The sequence below is a fragment of the Lonchura striata genome, chromosome 23, assembly GCF_050655825.1.
Source record: "Lonchura striata isolate lonStrDom1 chromosome 23, ASM5065582v1, whole genome shotgun sequence".
Taxonomy (NCBI): Eukaryota; Metazoa; Chordata; class Aves; order Passeriformes; family Estrildidae; genus Lonchura; species Lonchura striata.
This window is the reverse complement of record NC_140725.1, coordinates 4,792,470-4,812,268: the sequence shown is the minus strand read 5'-3', so window position 1 is coordinate 4,812,268 and position 19,799 is coordinate 4,792,470. Positions and strand designations below refer to the sequence as shown.

Here is a 19,799-nt window from a genome sequence, read left to right as displayed (position 1 = left end):
CCCCTCACGGTGCCTCACATTCCCTCACATTCCCTCACATTCCCTCACGTCCCCTCACATTTCCTCACATCCCCTCACGGTCTCTCACATTCCCTCATGTCCCCCTCACATTTCCTCACATCCCCTCACGGTCCCTCACATCCCCTCATATCCCCTCATGTCCCCTCACATTCCCTCACATCCCTTCACATCCCCTCACATTCCCTCATGTCCCCTCACGGTCCCGCCCCAGCCCGGGCGCGGGGAGCGCCCCCCCCGCCAGGCGGCGCAATGGTGCTGGCGGGCGGCCCGAGAGCGGGAGCCGCGATTGGTCCATGCGGCTGGGGCGTGGCTTCAAGGAACCCCGCCCAGCAAGGCGGTCGGGGGCGGGGCTCACGGCGCTGTTCTGGGCAGCCATTGGACGATCCCGGTCGGGGGCGGGGCCAGGGCAGCGCGCGAAGGCTCGAAGCGGTCCCCGGGCGGCGGGAGCGCGGGCGGGCCATGGCGGCGGTACCGGTAACAACGGAGGGTTCCGCTGAGGTGAGTCCTGCCGCTTCCCTACGTTCGGCATGGCCGGCCGGCTGCTGACGGCGGAGGCAGCTCGCGACTGCCTGAGGCCTTGCGCCTCATCGGGCTGTGGCGAGGTGGAAGGCCCGGGAGGGACAGCGAGGGAAGTGGCGATTCCAGTAACCGTTTCGGTACGGTGCTCTTTGGGGTAGCGCTGCCGGTGGCGGAGTCAGTAGTCCCAGCCACCTCTGCCCGCCACCCGTGATCGCGGGCGATCCCGCGCCGTCACTGGGCTCGCCCTTCCTGGCAGACTACAGCTCCCGGCATGCCCCGTGCCCGCCCTGCCGGCCGCGGGGCACGCTGGGAAGGCCGCGCTCAGCCGGTCTCCAGGGGCGCGGTGCATGCCGGGAGGGCTGCGGGGCCCGCCGTGAGGGGTCTGAATAAAAATAAATAAATAATAAAATAACGAGTGAAAGTCTCCAGTCTGAATGCCATCACATCAGCCAATGTCAGTTCTGTGCTTTTGCTGTGTAAACTCGCACGTATACTACCATATATGTAAATATACTACCCTACATGTAAATAGTCATTTGTATTGATAAATATGGTAAATATCAATAATAACAATAAATATTACTAAATATGTAAATAGCATAATCAGACTATACGGAGAGTGCGTGTGCATTTCCTTGTGTGAGGTTTTGGAATGAATTTGGATGGCAGCAGTCAGGACTACATAAACATTACGTTACCTCATTAAGAAATTTTTAATTTAAAAAATGATATTTTGCTTTGTAGCTTCCACTGGCAGATCTGAACCCAGACTTGCAGAAACCCCTGGACAGCGACTCTGACAGTGGCCAGGGCAGCTGTGAGACAACCTCCCCAGGCCCCCTTGGCAAGAGCACAGCCTCCTTCGAGGACAGAGGTCCGTAACAGTTCCATGAATTGTTTTTCTCCAACTCTACAGTTTTTGTTTAATAAATACCTTTTAGGAGATTGTCACTGCTTGACCTGTAGGAATCCAAATTCTTGTTGTTGCTCAGAATGTGGGTAGGCATCTTTAAACCTCTGAAGAGTGCTACAGAAAGAAAAAGATTGAATGGGATGTGCCTTAATTACTGATTCACTTTTTTCCTTGTCTTGTTTAATCTATGTAGTGTGATTTTTTATTACTATTTCAAGGCAAGACACTACCAGTGAAGAGTTTTCAGCTTTTCTTTTTTTTTTTTGCTTTGCTTTTTTTTTTTTTTTTAAGGTTAGAAACTTTTAACATCAATTTGGGTTAATTAAATGCTGTTCTCTGGGGAGAAGTGGATTTTGGAAAGTTGAGTTTGAAGCATGAAAGATTTTTCACACTTCCATGAGAAGCTCATTTGCTGTGGATGGTGACATATGTCAAATTTAACGGATGTAAATTTGGTTATTTGTTAATTAACTTGTTGCACTTTCCTTTTTTATTTTCATGTGTTTCTCCAGATTCAGAAGAAGAAATTTTTGTGCGTAAAAAAGCAAAAAACCAGAAGGTGCTTCAGGACAGTGAGAGCGAAGAGGAGGAGGAGGATGGAGGCTCACCTGTGCAGGAAGATGCTGTGGGTGGAGACAAGGAAAATGGGGAGGAAAAGGAAAATATTGCTACTGAAAAGAATAAATCCCATCGGGTTCGCCCAGCTCTGCTGGACACTGATGACAGTGACACTGGTGACTCTTTGCAGATTGAAAACCTTGAAACAGGCAGGACATCTGGCTTGCCTGAGGGTGAGCTGGAAAAGGAGAGACCCCTAAAATCTGGGAAAAAGTACAGGAAGCATAAACACAAACACAGCATTGAAGAGGAGCCAGCAAAAGAAGCTGTAGCAAAACCCAGAAGGAGAAAGGAGAAGGAGAAAATAATGGAGTCCATTAAACAGCTGAAGAAAGAAAAGAAGCCTGTGGCAGAGGTGGGTGTTTTAGTACAAACCTTCAGATAACTTCTCAACTAAGTTAAATTTATTGTTGCTTGTGGTTATTCTGTTGCAAAGCTTCAGTGTTGTGTCCACATTCCTGCAGCAGGTTTGAGATCCACAGAACACCATACAAGTTTAACCTGCAAAGTCTGCAGGTTCATTTCAATTTAATTTGCAGTTTAAGGAAGTACAAAACCTAACATTTGATGATTTAATGTAATTTTAAATTAATGTCAAAGAACCAAAGGGACCTTCTGAAGGGAATCACAGGAATAATTTATTCTTCTGGAAGCAGGTGGATGGTGGTGAGAGGCCTCCCTTCAATGACAGTGGATGTCTGCTGGATGACAAGGACCTCTTTGATAATGGCTTGGAAGAGGAGAGTGATCAACCCCTTGAGGATGAAGAGTCTCTAGAATCCATTCGAGCAGCTGTGAAAAAGAAAATAAAACAATACAAGGTAACAGTTGGCTGTGACACAAAAATTATTGTAAATGTTCTCTTTTTCAAACTGATAGAGAATAGGTTTAGATGAGATATTGGGAAGGAATTCTTCCCTGTGAGGGTGGGGAGGCCCCTGAATCCCTGGAATTGTCCAAGGCCAGGTTGGACAGGGCTTGGAGCACTCTGGGACAGTGGAAAATGTCCCCATGGCAGAGGTGGAAAGGGATGATCTTTAAGGTCTTTTGCAACACAAATCATTCCATGGTTACTGGATTTATCAGGAATTTGTAGCTGAGCAGGTTCTAAAACTCTGATGATGGAGGAGTTGTACTGCTGTGGCAGAAGAGAGGAGAGCCTTCTGGTTTTTGTTTTTAAAGATGGAGGGATGTTGTTCTGGCAAGTTAAAAAGATAATGCTGGAGCAGGAGCTTTGGAATCTGCCCTTGTGTGGGGTTTGTGCTGGTTTATGAGAACCTTGCTGGCTTTGCTGACCAGTGTTAGTTCTGTACAGTTATTTGTGATGTGTTTGCCCTTGATAGTGCCAGTGTATTGATATAAATCTTTGGATATCTTCTTATGCCCCATAGAACAAAGAACATTTTCCTGACAGTGAAGGCTACAAACATGTATTTGATGAGGAGAATGAGGAGCCTGTATTAAAGGAGCCAAAAAGGAAGGTGAAGTCTTCATCTTTTTAAAACTCTGTATTGTTTGTCGTGACTAAAATGGTTTTGTGTGCACAGTATGGCTTTTTTGGTTTTTTTGGTTTTTGTTTTTTTTTTAGTGGATTTATTTTGACTCTTTGCTTTTTCCAACTCCTTGCTGCTTGAAAGGGAAAAATAAGCTATTTAAGAAGTAGAAATAGAGCCCCATGTTTTGTTCCCTGACTTCAGAAGCCTTTCTTTTCTCCCCTTAAGGAGCGGAAAGCAGCACGCTTAAGTAAAGAAGCCATTAAACAACTACACAGTGAGACCCAACGACTTATTAGAGGTAAAACTTAAATTCTTACTATGGAAAGGTGTATAAACCGTTCAGAAATGCAGAGAAGAAAATGAAAGAATTTACCCAGGAGGTTAGAGCCTTCTTTGACCTAATATGACTTACTGAGGTTTTAAGGGTGCAAGACCATTTTTATTGAAGGACCTGTTAAAGGTATTTTTTTAACTAATGAAAATAAAGATACTGGTTGGCAAATAAAGGGTACTCAGATGATGTTTTAAATCTTCTCTCACCATCTTTCTCTGGCAGAATCATCTGTGTCTCTCCCATATCATGTGCCTGAGGCCAAAACTGTTCATGACTTCTTCAAGAGCAGACCTCGACCAGCATGTCAAGGAAATGCCATGGCCCTGCTGAAGTAAGGACTTAAACCTTCCTCATCCGATTTTTTCATAAACTTTACACATCTCTAGCTTTTCTTTGGAGGATAACCAGACTTTCTTAGGCTCCTTTAAATCTGCAAAAGTAGGAAATTAGGAGAATATAATTTCTAACATCAGGCAATGCTGCTCTCCTGACAAAGTCAGGATGACTTTGGGGATGAGGGTCAGGAGAAACTCATATGAAGGAACTTACTGATGCAGAGTTACTTTAATGGGATTTAGGCTGAACCCCAATATTTTACTTGGACTGTTGCCTCTCTGAGTAATGTGTAGTAAGATACTGAAGCTACAGTAATCACAAAATCCCTCAGGAATTTCATACTCTGATACTGTAACCAGTACAAAACTTTTACATTTCCTTGAGTTCTCACAATGAAGGTTTCCAGATTTCTGTCCTTCATTTCTGCTTACACACTAATGACAATAATTAGGAAATGGCTCCTCAGGCTTATCTCCCTTTCACACTAACCATGGGTGGTATGTTTCTTTCTGCCTTTTTTAGGTCTTCTAAATACCAGCTGTCCCTAAATCAACAATCTGCAGCCATCAGGAGCAAGGACTGCAAAGATGGGCCAGTGGAAGGTGATCAGTCAGCAGCTACTGAACCAGAAATGAACCTGGGCAGAGATGTTGATGCTTCTGTGGCTGAGCCTCCTGCTGCTGAAGGGAAGAACTTGCCAGAGGACTGTGGTGAGCAGCCCAGGGAGGACAGGGAGGATTCTCATGCAGTTACAGGGACTGTAACTGATGATAACACAGAGGAACAGCAGCTCTCCAACTGCCTGAGCACTGACTGTGATGAGCAAAAGGAGAGTGAAGTTCCTCCAGTATCTGGAGATGCCCTCATGGAAAGAGGGGAAACAGCCCCAGATGCACAAGGTGAAAGAAAGAGCCAACAAGTGGGGCCTGGGCTGGTGGCACAGCCTGAAAAAGTGAGGAAATCCAAGCTGGATAAACTTCGTGAACTGGGAATAGACCTGTCCATCCAGCCAAGAATCTGCTCTGACAATGAATCCTTCATAAACCTTGATGAAGCTGATTCAAATAAAGGTATTACAAGTTGTATTCCTAAGCAGTGTTGATCTGAGCTTGACTGGAAAATTCAGAAATATTTAGGTGGTAGAACAGTCAGTCACATTCACTTACTAGTGTGGATTCTTTGAGATATGTTAACTTTATGTTAATTTAGAGTTGCCTGGTGCCTGGGAAGCTGGGCTGTAAGTGAATTTAGGTCTTGTGGACAAATAGTAGTCAATGGTAAGGTAATTTAATATTAGCTAATATCAATGACATACAAGCTACAGTATAAATATTCTGTGGTGGTTTATTATTAGTCAAAGAGAATGGTTTGGCAAATATTTTAGTATTCAAGATTTAGCTTTTAAACTATTATTTTTTAAACTTAGCTTTAAACTAAACTTCGGGGGCAAAAAAAGCTCAAGACCTACTCTTACTGGAACTCTTAACAATCACTGCTTTTACATGCTAGCACATTGATTTAATTAATATGTATTTCAAGAACTAGAAGCCCTGAAAGCACGTTTCTTGAAGCACACTCTCCAGACATCAAAATCCAAAGGGGAACGGGCCATAAATATGAACATTATCCGTAAGGAAACAACATCTGATGGGAAAGAAGAGCTGAGAGCAGACGTGGTGCCAGCAGTTTTGGCTGCAGAGAGCCTGGAAGAAACAGTCCACGCAAAGCCAGGTTGGTGGGGGAAAAGAAGAGATAAGAATTGAATTGGAAAACACTTTTATCTTTATTTTCCTCTCTCATGCTGTTTCCCAATGCTGCCCTACAAAATACAGGTGAAGGGATCTTCATCTGTAAGATTACTGTATATGCTCCCTTTAATGGATAGCCCTCTTTTAATAAAAAAATAGCAGTGGCCTGTGTAGGACAGCCTCAGTCAGATCTTTGTGACTGGTTCCTCAGATTCCTCATGCTTCCATGAGAAGCTGTGGCTGCCCCATCCCTGGAAGTGTCCAAGCCCAGGTTGGATGGGGCTTGGAGCAACCTGGTCTAGTGGAGAGTGTCCAAGCCCATGACATTGGTGGAACTGAGTGAACTTAAAGGTCTCTTCCATCCCAAACTCTTCCCTGAAACTTTTCCTGTGCAGGTGAAAAGCTCCAGGCCCTGAAGGCCAAGCTCCAGGAGGCCATGAAGCTGCGCAGGACCGAGGAGCGCCAGAAGCGGCAAGCGCTGTTTAAGCTGGACAATGAGGAGATGCTGGAGGAAGAGGAGGAGGAGGAGGAAGAGGAAGAGATGACAGATGAGTCTGAGGAGGAGGAGGAAGAAGGTGATCATGAGGTCTGTATGCAACATTTCTCCATAACCTCATCAGCTTCTCCATTCTGCTTTATCTCCCAGTGGAATAGGACTTTTGTACACTACTGATGGGGGAAATTGCTAAGAATTCTTCCTAGAAGTAAAAAAATTTCTGTACTTGGCATATTCAGGGTTTTGAATTCATGAGTATTTTCTATATTTGTCTAAACACTATAAAACCAAATAGAAGTGTTGAAAAGGTTTTGATGCCCCTTTCCCTTTTTTTAAATCCTTGGCTCATTGCTGGCAGGGCCAAACTGGCCACGTGCCTCACCTGGAGTAGGGTTTGCCATGACAATAATCGTTATATCTGTGCTGTGCTTGGGGATGTTTTTTAGAAATCAGATTTTCTCCTTAATGAAGCAGAGGAAGATGATGAAGATACAGAAGAGAAACACACTGAAGATGGTGATAAAGAGACTGACAAAGAATCAGTTGATGGAGAAAAGCTGGAGAAATCTGAACATGGTGATTCTGTTCTAAAGCATCCTTCAACAGAATCTACATTAATGCTTTTTAAGGACAGCTCTTCAAAAATGGGGTAAATAATCCAAGCCTTAAAAATGGTGACCGAGAAATTTTAAGTTTGATCTAGCATGTGTCAATTTTTTTATTTAAAGTGACTTCTATAAGTATTTTTGGGTTCCCTTGGTTTTTTTGCAATTTGCAATTAAATAAATTTAAATCCTAAATTTATTAACAAATACCTTTTATGAATTGTAGATATTCTCTTCCTGATGAAAAACTGGAAATGGAAGAAACTGCAGACAAAGGACCTACCAAGTTAGGTAAAGTAGAATTATTGCCCTAAATAATTGCCTTTTTTTTTTTTTTTTTTAACTTAGCATATGTAAAAGTTTCTATTTAAGATCGGTATTCAGTATTTGTTATTTCATCACCTGTATATACATGGAGTATGAATTTAAAAGTTTAGATTGATGAAAAAGTACATGGGCTTGAAAAAACTAGAGGGAAAAATAGCTTTTAAAATAATACTGAAAGAAATATGAAATGTCAGAAATCAATAAGATAAGTAAAAAAATGTAATATGCATTCTGTGAGAGGAAGGAAATCCAAAATGACCACAAAATGAATTTTTAACAAGTTTTCAGTGTTGAAAAACATTATATTGGGGTTTTGCTGGATTACACACATAAAAAAAGTTAAGCACTATTTGTTTTATTTCCAGAGGATGATGATTCATTTTCTCTACCAACACTGGCAAAGGAGAGCAGCCACAACAGCAGCTTTGAGTTCATTGGCTCCATGATCCCATCCTACCAGCCCTGTAACAAACAGGCCTCGAGGGGAGCGAGCTTCTTACCTGCAGCAGGAGGGTTCAGGTCACCCTCCCCAGGTTTCTTCAAAACAAGTTTCATCAGCTCTGCTTCCAAGGTGAGATTCTCAGTCCTGGTCATGTCTTATACTAACACAGAGGGAAGTAAAATAAATGTGTTTTATCCTGATGGTCAGAGCTATCAAAAGAATCAAACCAGACCAATGCTTTGGTATCAGATTTCAGCAAACTGCCCCTTGGGTTTGTGTCTACATTGGAATGGATAAAAATTACATTATAAAACTTATATTCTTTAAAAAATGATGCTATAATCTGGCTTTTGTATCTAAAATTTATGCATCATAAATATGGTTTTTAAGAATGCTTACATGGGCTACACACATTTAATATCAGTGAACTCCTGTGGTAAATTGGAGCAGCATGGGCATAATTTGACTCCTGCTTGGCTTGGGTTAGAAGGAACCTCAGAGCTCATCTCATCCCATCCCCTGCCATGGGCAGGAACACCTTCCACTGTCCCAAGCTGCTCCAAGCCCCATCCAACCTGGCCAGGAGCACTTTCAGGGATGGGGCAGCCACAGCTTCTATGGGAAGTCTGTTTCACTGCCCTTTGCATTTAAATTTAGGCTTGCTAAACAACTTGTATATTTTTGTATTCCCTTGACTAGAGCTCGGGAAAGACCTCTGAGCCTTCTCTTCCCATAGAAGATTCCCAGGACCTGTATAATGCCTCTCCTGAGCCCAAGAGTTTATTTCCAGGGGCTGGGGAATCAAGGTTTCAATTTTCCCTGGAAGATGACACTCAAAGCCAGCTGCTTGATGCAGATGGGTGAGTGATGGGTGTAAAGGATGGCGTTAAACAGAAATAGGATGTGCAGACCAGCAAGATTTTTCTAACTACAGCCCTTCTTTCAGGTTCTTGAATGTTGGACAGCACAGGAATAAATACCAGTCCTCAAAGCATCAGCTGCCACTGGCTAGCATGGATGAGAATGCCATGGATGCCAACATGGATGAGTTACTGGACTTGTGTTCTGGACAGTTCAGCAGCCAAGCTGAGCACGTGCCAAACACCAGCAGCACCAAAAAGCAGAACATGGAGGAACTGCTCAATCTTTGTTCAGGGAAATTTGTGTCTCAGAGTATGTCTTGAATTCTCTTTTCAGCTTTGCTGGTTATTTGATTTAGAAATTTTTAGCTGAGGCGACTTCAGGTCTGGGCACTGATGCCACCTGTGGAATTGTATCTCTGTTGGGAGCTTATGCAGTTTTATTTCTAGGGTGTTCTCTGACACTTCAAGAGCAGAAATAAGTTGCATCTTATTGCTTTCTGTAGCAGGTTCTCCAACATGGGTTTCTTCAGTGTCTTCCAAAGCAGAAAAAGACAGTGACATAGAAGATCCAATGGCAGAGGCTCTGGAGCTTTGTTCAGGCTCCTTTCCCACAGACAGGTTAGCCTTGCTCTCCTAAAATCTGTAGAAGTTAATTCTGGTAACTGTCTTGTTTCACTCTTAGAAGTGTTTTCTTGTTTAACATCAATTTGCTGTCAGTGAAAGTGTGCTTTGTTTTGGAGGTGGAGGAATATTGCAAATTGCTCAGCAATTACGCTCTAATTGGCAGCATAAACTGTTTCCCACAGCTACTGTGAAGGGAGATTCTTTGTCTTACACTGATAGTGAAAGAAACAGTGAAAAACTTTCATTAAACTGAGAAAAGATTATTAAAAGTGGGACTTTTTGGAGTCTGTTCTGGGCTCTTGCCCAACTGCTGTAACCAAATGTAAAGTTGGATACTTGGAGTTTTTTATTGACTAAATTGGGAAGTGTTGTTTATTGACTAAATTGGCTGCCTGACAAAAGGCTAGTGAGGCTTAACAAGTGGGACTGTTAAGAGGATTCAAGAGGGATTTGAGAGGAGGAAAAAAAATGGAAAAATTAGTGCTTGTCCCATGGTTTCTGCAAGTGAAGACCTGAAGTCTTAAAACATCAACTCAAATGGGGATTTGATGCATTTATAGCTAAATGCTGCTGGCAGATTGTAGCTCTGAGCACTCACAAGTACTTGATAATAGCTGAGGTGGGTGTTGAAATTTTGCCTTGATTTACTGGAGGTAAAATGAAAATGCCTTTCTTCCATTTATGTTTTCCCTAGGGAAGAGGAGGAACAAGAAGAACTTGGTGGTTTCCAGATTTTAACAGATGATGAGGCCTTTGCAAGTGAAGAGGTATGAACTGATGGAGCCAGGTAGATTCTGGATCAAATGCTAGATTTTTAATATATCCATTAATGCAAAGTACCACAACTTCCATAACAAGCTACTGAAACATTTTTTTAGAGCAAACTTTGGATCACATAAAAGATCTCGTTAATATAATGATACAGTGAAAAATGCAAATCCTCTGAAATATGCCTGAAGTTTTAGAGTCTTTTTAATTAAAGAACAGCAAAAGTTGTCATTACAAAGCAATCCACTCTCAGAAATTCCTCATGTCTGAAAACTTTCTCTTTGACAGGATGAAAAAGATGAAGATAGTGCTGCTGAAGAAGCAGAAATGAGTGATGAAGAAGTGCTGAGACATAGACCAGGCTTGAAGAAAAAACTGTAATTATTTTTTAAAATCTTAATTACCAGAGAGAATAGAATATTAATAGCACTAGAAATTTAGTTCGGAATTATTCCCTGTCCAGCAGATGTTTATATGATCTGGTTTTTTACTTTGGAGGTATCATGTTGCATGAATTTAACTGTGTCACTTGTGGGTTGTAGATGATTTCCATTATATATGGAAATCAAATAGCCACAATAAAAGCAGTGCAACATTTTTTTTTTGACCAAAAAAAGGGATGCAAGAATATTGTTGTCATTCCTCATGTCTTAAGATTTTATTTGTTCTAGCAAGAAAAACACAGAGTTGACAGTTATTGCCATCATCTTTGGAATCTGGTGGATGACAATGATTTGGGGTGGTACATGATGCCAGGCTATGTGTGTAAATGTGCAAGAACTCAAGGCTTGGTCTTTCCAAAAATTACATGAGAAATTAGGACACATTCTTAAGAGATGTGTTCATTTTTCATCAAAAGATAAATCTTGGTTTCAGAAGATTTGTGTGATGGCTGTTTTGCTCCCAAACTGAACTCTTTTGACTTTCTTTCATAGAAAACTGCGAGATTTCATGGAAGAGGAGGCAGAGCTGTCTGGCAGTGATGTGGGAAGTGAGGATGAGTATGATGGTGAAGACCTGAACGAATATGAAGAAGAAATTATCGACGAGGAGCTCCCAAACGAAGCGGAATTGGGAAACCAGATACAGAAATTCCACATGTCAGTGCCATTATCAGTAGATTTTTGGGTGTGTGTGAGGCCCTGGCTGTGGCACAGAGCCTGGACTGACCTGTCCCTGTCTCCTGTGCTGGCAGGAAGGCGATGCTGGACGATGACAAGCGCCAGCTCCGCCTGTACCAGGAGAGGTACCTGCTGGATGGGGACCTGCACAGCGACGGCCCAGGCAGGACCAGAAGGTTCAGATGGAAAAACATAGGTGATCTGGAATCCAGAGTTCATAGAGGGGGAGAAAGATTGAAAACAGAGCTTCTGTGTGTGTGTGAAGTAGCACTTTGTGCTCCTCAATAAAGTATTTTGGGAATAAATTGGTGGGGGGGGATGATTCTGGGGTTTTTGTTTGGTTGGGGTTTTTTGCCTTGTTTGTTTGATTGGTCTTGGGAGGTTTTTTTTTTGTTTTTTACTAGCCTCCATTTTTAAAATTCATAACTGACTGTCTTGTTTTGTTGCCTAGATTTTGCTTCACAGATGGACTTGTTTCAGAGAGATTCAGATAATGAGGAGGAGAATGAAGAGTTTGATGAGACAGAAGTGAAATGGAGAAAGGAGCGATTTGAGCGGGAGCAGTGGCTTCGTGAGCAGGTATGGTGAGATGCTAGAAAGGCTTGCTCAGTCTCTGTATCATTGCTGGATGTAAAATTGTTTATTCCTCAAGTTAAACTTCAGTATTAGGTCAGGTTTCTCAGCTGAATTTGATGCTGTTCATTAAAAGAACAAGGACAGTGAAGTATCTAAGAAATTACCATCACCTCTTACCGTAGAAAGTAAATAAAAATTAATTTACCTAAAGAAAATTACTTAAAATACTGAATGAAATGTCCATTTGTAACACAAATTTTTTCAACTGTCTTCTCTCTGCTACAGAAGGAAAAAAATAAAGAGCAGGAGGAAGAAGAGGAAGAAATTGGTGGAGACAGCGAATTCATGAAGCTGGCAAAAAAAGTGACTGCCAAGTCCCTGCAGAAGAAAGGTGAGTTTGATTTTTATTAAAGTGACAAAAAAAGAAGAGAGGGAAAGAGCTCAAAAACTGATCTTTCCCCCATGTCTCTGCCAGCCAGCCCAGCAGTGGTGGCACAAGGCACAGCTCTGTTACCCAGGAACCCGTTTGAGGCCTTCAGACCTGCCAGTGACACCCAGGTGGGTACCAACCCTCAGAAATGGCATTTCCCAACACAGCCAAGTCAGCTGCCCCTGAATTCTGGGCACTCCTGATTTGTGTTGGTGTAATGTGTGAGTAGAGAGTAGATTTTCTCTGAAGAGTAACTTACTAAGCAACGTGCCTTATTTCCTGAGAGTGGTTTAATGCAGCTTTTCTTTGCCTTTCAGATAAAAAATGGGTCACTCTTGAACAGACCTAAAGCTGTCCTTCAGAAGCTGGCAGCAATGTCACATCTTAATCCAAATGCCCCTCGAAATTCAAGGAATTTTGTCTTTCATACACTTTCACCAGAGAAGAGTGAAGAAGAAAAGGAGAAATCAAAACCTCAGGTAAAGATTTGGGTAGCAGGTGCTGCCTGTTGTGGAGATTATTTGAATATACAGGCAATGAAATCTGCCAAGCAGTTAAGAGCACTGCTGTCTTAAATACTCCCTGTGTGCTCTCAAGCCAAATATTTCCTCTCATAATTGAGAATTTAAACTTTTTTCTTTTTTGACATGTTTTATTCTAATGTGTTTGACTGCCCTTAGGTGAAGAAGAGAGGCCCTTCTGCAGTGATAACATCAGCAGCAAAGCGGCCCAGGGTAGAAAGCTCAGAGGAAACCAGTCAAAGCCGAAGCATTTTCCAGTTCTTGGAGAGCTGAGTATTCCTGTTTGGAGCCAGAGATTGTCTCCTCTTTGCCAGCTGAAGTTTATTTTGCCCATCTGCCAGAAATCACCAGGAAAGGAAACAAATGGGTGCCACCTCATTCACAAGTTCCAGTAATTTCCAGGCAGTGGTTTTGTGCTTTACTTTTTCTCTGTGGCAAACGGGAGCACAAAATCCATTCCTGGTTTGGAATAAAATGCTGACTTGATCTTTCCCAAGCATTAAGGAAACTTCCACTGCTGTGGGCTGTCCTCACAGGTGCTGCAGAAGTATCAGTTCCACCTGGAAATACCATTGATATGACAAGGAAATACCTCAAGTAGCTGAAAGCACAATAAATGAGGAATTTCTACAGCTCTAGGAGAGAATGAAGCAGTGTTGGCCATGGCAGGACACTTGTTTACACTTGCAGCACACAGTTTTAGCTGTTGCTCCCTCCAGTGTCTTATTTTCTTTAATGCTGAGCATTTATTAAGCTTCTCCTTTTAAGAAGCTCTAATTTATCCTTGAAATGTTTACTTTGTGGAAAAGGTTCCAGTCTCTTCTGAGGCAATATGAGAAGGGTTTCTTTCCAAGTTTTTATTACTGTAGATGTTCTTAAACTTGCAGATGGATGTGTGTGTGGAGAGGGGAGAATGTGAGTAATGTGTGGGAGAGGAAAAGTTTCAGGGTTTTTTTTTTTGCATTGGTGGGGGGAATTGCTGGGGTTGCTTTGGTTTGCCCAACTTCAGGCTGTCTTAAACCATCCATTCTGTTGTTTTCATGGAAGCTGCATTCATCCAAGAGAAACCATCCATTGTTGAGCAGCCAGTAAGGAGAGGGCTGCTCTAGAATGAGGGAATTTATAAGGAACTCTCATTCACAACTACTCTAAACATTGTGAGAGAAACATGAGCCAGAGTGTCCAGCAATCCTGATATTTCTGATCACAAGTTGAACGTGTTGGAGGGCAGATAATGGTGCCACAGGGTCCTGCTCTAAAACTAAACCTCTCTGGGAATGGATGTCACATACCTGAGGTGCTGACACCATCAGAGAAATATCTGAGCTGTAAATTTTGTAACATCTCGAGCACAAGCCTGTTGTGCTGTGTGTAAAATATTTTATTGTACAGTATGTTATAAAGAATTATGGTACTAATTGAAGTGCAACTTTACAATAAAACATGGTTTTAATTTTGGAGGCAGTTAGAATTAATTTATAGGATTTCAGTCATGTCTTGGGGTTCTTTTCCCCTCCAATGTTTTTTATTTCTGTCCGTGTCTGTTTTTTCATTGCTGCTTTTTTTTTTGTAGCCACAACTCTGCCCTTCACTAGGAACAGCTGCAATAATATTGGAATACAACAAAAACAACTCCTTGTGTTTATTGGAGTGTGGATTTTCAACTCAAGTCTTCCACTTGGGTTTGCATAAAATTCTTGGCCTGAAGATTATGGGGTTTTTTTCCTGCTTCAATAGTTTTGGATTTTTTAGTTGCTAGACAAAACTTTCTTTTTCCTTGTCTTAAGAAGTGTCTATTTTAGTTCAGTGCAGCAAGTCTAATGATTGATGTACCTGGATTTGGGATTGGAAGTTTAGGGAAGAGGAATGACCTTTCCTTCTTTGTTATCAGCCTTTTCTTGAAGGACCATGTAACTAAAAGATTTCTGAACACCTACTTCATTCTTTATCAGTGTTTCACTGATATGAAAGTTGTACTAATTCAGCACAGCTTTGTTGGGTTAAAACATTCAAGCTCCGAATTTGGGCATTTTCCCTGAATTTTGCTCCTGCTCTGCCACTAGAGTGCAGCAAGAGAATGTGCTTGCTCTGGCACAGGGGCAAGGCAAAATCATTAAACCTTAAACTGCGTCTTGACTCCAGGGGAAATTCTTGCAGTTTTCCATGCTCTGGCATTGGAAGGGATTAAATTTATAGAGACCTATAATTGCCATCTTTTTGCATTAGAAAGTGGTAGTTTGAAGAGCACCTTTAGAGGATTGGCTGGGTCCTAGTGGTTTCCTGGCTTTTCCTCAGCACATGCTACTAGCCATAATTATGGCTTTTATTTTGCTTTCTCTGTAGAATTTTCCCTTTAAAATACATTTTCCTTGTTCCAGAGCCAAGGGTAGAAAAATACTTTTGAGCCTGAAAAGCTTATAAATTGAAGTACATGGAATGGGAACGTTTCTGGCTGCATTTCCCCACAACTTTGCAGTAGTTCATGGTTTGTGAGTTGCTGCTGGAAGCTCTGCATTGCACCCTAAAAATTCCTTGCCTGGGAGCATATTCCATGCCAGGGAATGGGAGCAGTGGGAGGAGGCCAGGGACAGGTTTTGTGGGAGCTGGAATATCAAGGAGAGAGTTGAGCCACGTGCTGAGATGCTGCTGCTCTCATTGTGCCAGACCATCCCCAGAGCTGGGGGCTTGGCCTGACCCTCACCTGTGCTCCCACCCCTGCCCTGCCCTGCTCCCAGCCCTCTCCTGGCTCCAGCTTTTCCAGGGCTGCCCCTCTGCTCCTGTCTGGCACATTAACTCAGCTTTGCCTTCTCATTTTCAGGTATTGATTCAGCTCCCTGCTCCTGGCACGGATGTGAGGCTGCTGTGCTAACGGGGAGAAAAATCCTCCCAGTTGCTGCTGGAAGTGCCAGGAATGGGCTGGGAAGGAGGGAATGGCTCAGGGTGGGGATGAGGGTCCTGCATCCAGGCACTGCTGCAGCTCAGCCTCAGCAGAAGCTGCTCAAAGGTTGGATTTGAAGATCCTGGAGGTCTTTTCCAGCCTCAGTGCTTCTGTAAATGGTGTCTGCAGGGCTATGCTGGGCTGAAGGAAGAGCTGATTCCCCTTCTTCCAATTCCCTCCCTTTTTTTCTGCCCTAACTGTGCCTGGGATAACTCAGAGGAGTTACAGCTGAGCATTGTCATTGGTGATGTTTGAGTTTGACTTTGGTGCAGAAGTGGCTGCAGCCTGAGATTTTGATCTGAGTTGAGTAGCTCTAATAATAATAACACTTCTCTGTGCCTCAGTTTCCCTTTGCCACACAGGGGACAGGAGGAGTAAAACCCATGGGCTCCTGAGTTCCTGATCCTCGACTGCACCACGGGAGCCTTGATAAGAGCAGTGCTGCTAATACACATCACCTGCTGAGTTTGCAGAGAGAATGAGCATTTGGGAACCCAAGTGATAATGGAGAATTCTTTAAAAAGACTTAAAAGCAGAGGGAGGAGCGGCCCTAGGTGTGTGGTAAAGGTTGACATTGCAGACACGTTTATAATCCCAGCTCCCGCCGCCGCGTGGCTCCTCAGGGCTCAAGGCACTCACTGAATTATGTTTTCTTTCCCTTTTTTGCCAAGAGACTGAAAAGGGGAGAGAAAAAAAACTATTTGTTTGTCTTGTCTAATTTAATTTATGTTATTTATCAAATAGACAGGTTATTTGGGAAACCAGATGGACCCAGGCTAAAATCATCTGTATTTCCAACATGTGAAAAATTATGTTGGAGTGGACATATAAAAGGCAGCATGGAGCAGGTTTAGTGAGCACTCACCACGTGAGCTCTGCACCTCATCTGTCCTGGGCCTCTAATCAGTTGTCCCAGACCCATTATGAGGGTTAAAGGACAAAAAGACCCCCAGGCACCCACGGGGGTATCTTCCAGAGCAGCCGTGTCACAATTATTTACCCTCCCTGGCTTTCACTCTGCTCATTGACTGGTGCATCCCTTCCCCAGGGATGGATGGGGCAGGTTCTTGGGCCTAAATAAATGTTTTAGTTGGGTTTGGGAGCAGAGCAGGTGACAGTTTCTGGTGTCTTTTTCTCCTTTGGTTTCTTGGAAAAGGAAAAACAAGAAATGGAGAGCAGCAAGGATGGCTGAAAGGGAATAGATAATACAAGAAATACAGAAATAAAAAAGAAATATAATTAAAGCAAGAGCCCTGTGTTATTAGTGGGTTGGACACCCTCATTGCTGCTGCATGGCCCAGGCAGCCAGGGGTGCTCCTGGCTGTGCAGAGTCCAGACAAGCTCGTGGCACAGAGAACAGCTCTGTGAGACCTGCAGGGTTCAGTGGGTGACCTGTAAAGCAGAAGTTCCATTCTGTATTAACTGTTTGTCATTAATATTAATTCCAGCGCTGCGCCTGCTCCGTTCAGACAGATGTTCAGTCCTTGGGGGTTGTTATTTTCTCTTGTATCATCCAGAAGCCCAATTTAGGGCTGACTCCAGCTCTGCTTCTCCAGGCAGCAGAGATCTAAACCAGCTGTAATTAAAGAAAACGACATAAAAGATTGCAGGGGGGAGGGAGAGCAGCAAATCTTACAGCTTTGCAAAAGATTAATTTTATTTTTAGCTAATATTTCTCTCTGCTCCTCAGGGCTGTTTTCATGCAACACGCTCTGTGCTGCTTCCCTTGCAGTGGCCCATTGATTTTCAATATTTGATGGTGTTTGTGCACGTGGCCGTGGGGGATCAGTATCTGAGGGGCACGTTCATGTGTGTCCTCACACCCTAAAAGCCACCTGTGGTATCCCAGCCCTCACCTTTGCCATGGGGCTGCTGCCCAGAGCCCGGATGTCCCACTCCATCCTGGCGTGGCTGCCTGTGGCTGCTGTGCCAGGCCAGGTTCAGCCCTGGGCTCCCAGCTGGAGGGGGACACAGGCCAGCCCTGCAGAATCTTCCTGCACTGCCCAATTTCCAGGTGCCACTTCACAGACACTTGTTTCTGTGCAGGAAGAATAATTAACCACCGAGGCTCTAATCTCACCTTTCCAGCAGCTCAGGATCCAGAGGTGGCATTTCCACATTCCTACTTTACATGAAGCCTGAAGGAAACCCTCAACCTTTCCCAAATAACACCAGATTAGAGGGAAAAAAAGGCTTTTCATTCCTTCTTCCTGCTCCTCAGTGAGCCTGGATGGGGCAGAGGGGCCTAATTGTGCCTGGGAATGTGAAGTTCAGGAGCTGCCACCTGGGTTGGCTTTTTCCCAGTCCCAGCTCCAGGCTGGCACTGTGCTGGAAGGGGACATTGCTGGGGCTCATTGAGGCACCCTGAGCCCCCTGGCTGCCAGCATTGGGGTGCCTCAAATGCCTCAATGAGCCTCTCTCAGCAACCTCCCAGTCACAGAATCCCAGATTCACAGAATAATGAGGTTGGAAGAGACCTCCAAGATCATCAAGTCCAACCCATGCCCTAACACCACAACTAGACTATAGCACCAAGTGCCAAGTCCAGTCTTTTTTTAAACATATCCAGAGATGGTGATTCCACCACCTCCCTAGGAAGACAATTCCAGTATTTTATCATTCTTTCAGTGAAAAATTTTTTCCTAATATCCAACCTAAACCTTCCCTGACATAGTTTGAGACTGTCAAGGACCCACAGAGAGGTTTTGGCATTCAAGACACCTCCCATCCCCTCCCAGCTCCTGGCAGAGCCACGGTGACCACAGCTGGCATTCCCTGCAGGTGCACACCCCAGCTCTGCCAGTGCCAGCACAGACACTCCAACCAAAGGCAATGCCAACCCATCCAGCCACTGCTGAGAGAAGATAATTAAATCAACAGGCAATTAAACCCTCCGTGTGGTCCCCATTTTGCGTGACGTGAGGGTGATGCTCGCGGTGCAGATCTCCAAGTGAGGGATGAGCTCACAGACAGCTCTGGGCTGGTTTTGGTGTCCTTTGCTCCACCTACAGATTTGTGAGGGTGTGTGATCTGCAGAGCTGGGATGATGTGAGTCCCCAGGTATGATAACATCTCCCGAGGTGTGACTGCAGCCAGCCCCCAACCCGACCCTCGGCGGGTGTCCGTCCATCCCCTTCGCTGCAAAGGGAAAAGAAAAGGAAGGAAGGGAAGATTAGATGCATCAGTGTGGCTAGCAAAGACCCCTGGACATCTGCAGGGGCAAAGACAGGGCTGGAGGAGCTGGGTTTGGTACCCCTCAGCCAGCACCCAACTCAAGTCTTGAGGGCTGGGATTTGTCCTGGCGGCTGGGCCTTGCCCATGGCTCTTGCTGTGAGTGACACTGCTGGAGTCCTCAGCTTGAATGGAAACTGGAGATGCCAAACCTAATCCCATCGTGGTGCTGGTGATGACCCCAGTCTGGTGAGAGGCTGGCAGGTGAGCCAGGCATTGGCTCCACTCCCTGAAGCCACAGCTCCATCCCAAGAGCTGTGCCACAGTGGCCACGGGGTGTTTTTAATTCAAAGTGCAGGACCTTACAGCAAAATCCTCACACATATTTTGTCAGGAGCTGTTCAGGGCATGGAGCTGATGGTGTCCCAGTGCTCTGGGGAGCCAGTGTGATCCCCAGTGATGGGGGACAGCCAGAAGGGGACATTGCCCTCTGCTCGTGGTCCCCCAGCTCCGGGGTCGGGGCTGGCGGAGCCGGTGTTGCCGGGAGCCACGCGCACATCCTGCAAGGGGAAGAGCCCTGCTCTCAACATCTGCTTGGCGTTTGTTTGTCTTTCATTCCCGTTCCTGCCCTGCCCCCCGTCTGCTTTCATCCCTCCATCTGCACAGGCCTAAAAATAGGGCCGTGGCCAGACTCGGTCTGTGCCTCATCAGCCTGTCGGGATTTTGGTATGATCCCATTTGTATGGCCCCAACAAGGTGGGGACAGGACCCACCAGTGTCCCTCAGATGCCACTTTCCTGCCACAGATGCCAAGTGGCTGTCCAGGGGTACCTGCACCCCTGACTTTTGCCCTGGGCACTCTTTGCTGCCCCCAGCCCAAAATGCTCAATCCTGGGCATGGGGGATCTTGGGCTGAGCCTCATGTCAGCCCC

General features: G+C 44.4%; 1 protein-coding gene across 4 annotated transcripts; it reads left to right on the top strand.

The window, feature by feature from the left end:
- The first annotated feature begins 424 nt into the window (after window positions 1–424).
- CLSPN (claspin) lies at window positions 425–14,216 on the top strand. 4 transcript variants are annotated; one of them, XM_085559801.1, is made up of 25 exons: window positions 425–519; window positions 1,285–1,414; window positions 1,966–2,426; window positions 2,728–2,892; window positions 3,463–3,552; window positions 3,793–3,865; window positions 4,124–4,232; window positions 4,760–5,307; window positions 5,777–5,968; window positions 6,381–6,571; window positions 6,928–7,130; window positions 7,313–7,377; window positions 7,779–7,984; window positions 8,555–8,715; window positions 8,802–9,028; window positions 9,225–9,336; window positions 10,037–10,109; window positions 10,399–10,487; window positions 11,046–11,210; window positions 11,306–11,427; window positions 11,683–11,810; window positions 12,093–12,198; window positions 12,283–12,365; window positions 12,555–12,716; window positions 12,918–14,216. In XM_085559801.1, exons 1-25 carry the CDS (start codon window positions 481–483, stop codon window positions 13,029–13,031), a joined length of 4,014 nt encoding a protein of 1,337 aa, XP_085415927.1. In that variant the 5' UTR covers window positions 425–480; the 3' UTR covers window positions 13,032–14,216. The 4 variants fall into 4 exon arrangements, with proteins under 4 accessions (XP_085415927.1, XP_021410435.3, XP_085415926.1 ...); XM_021554760.4 differs by having other exon boundaries at window positions 9,222–9,336; XM_085559800.1 differs by having other exon boundaries at window positions 2,725–2,892.
- Window positions 14,217–19,799: the final 5,583 nt, after the last annotated feature.

Coding starts and splice junctions, on each gene's coding strand:
- CLSPN (XM_085559799.1), top strand. CDS start 481: ATGGCGGCGGTACCGGTAACAACGGAGGGTTCCGCTGAG. Junction 9,029..9,221: donor AGGGAAATTTGTGTCTCAGA/GTATGTCTTGAA, acceptor TGCTTTCTGTAG/CAGGTTCTCCAACATGGGTT. Junction 12,717..12,917: donor AGGAGAAATCAAAACCTCAG/GTAAAGATTTGG, acceptor GACTGCCCTTAG/GTGAAGAAGAGAGGCCCTTC.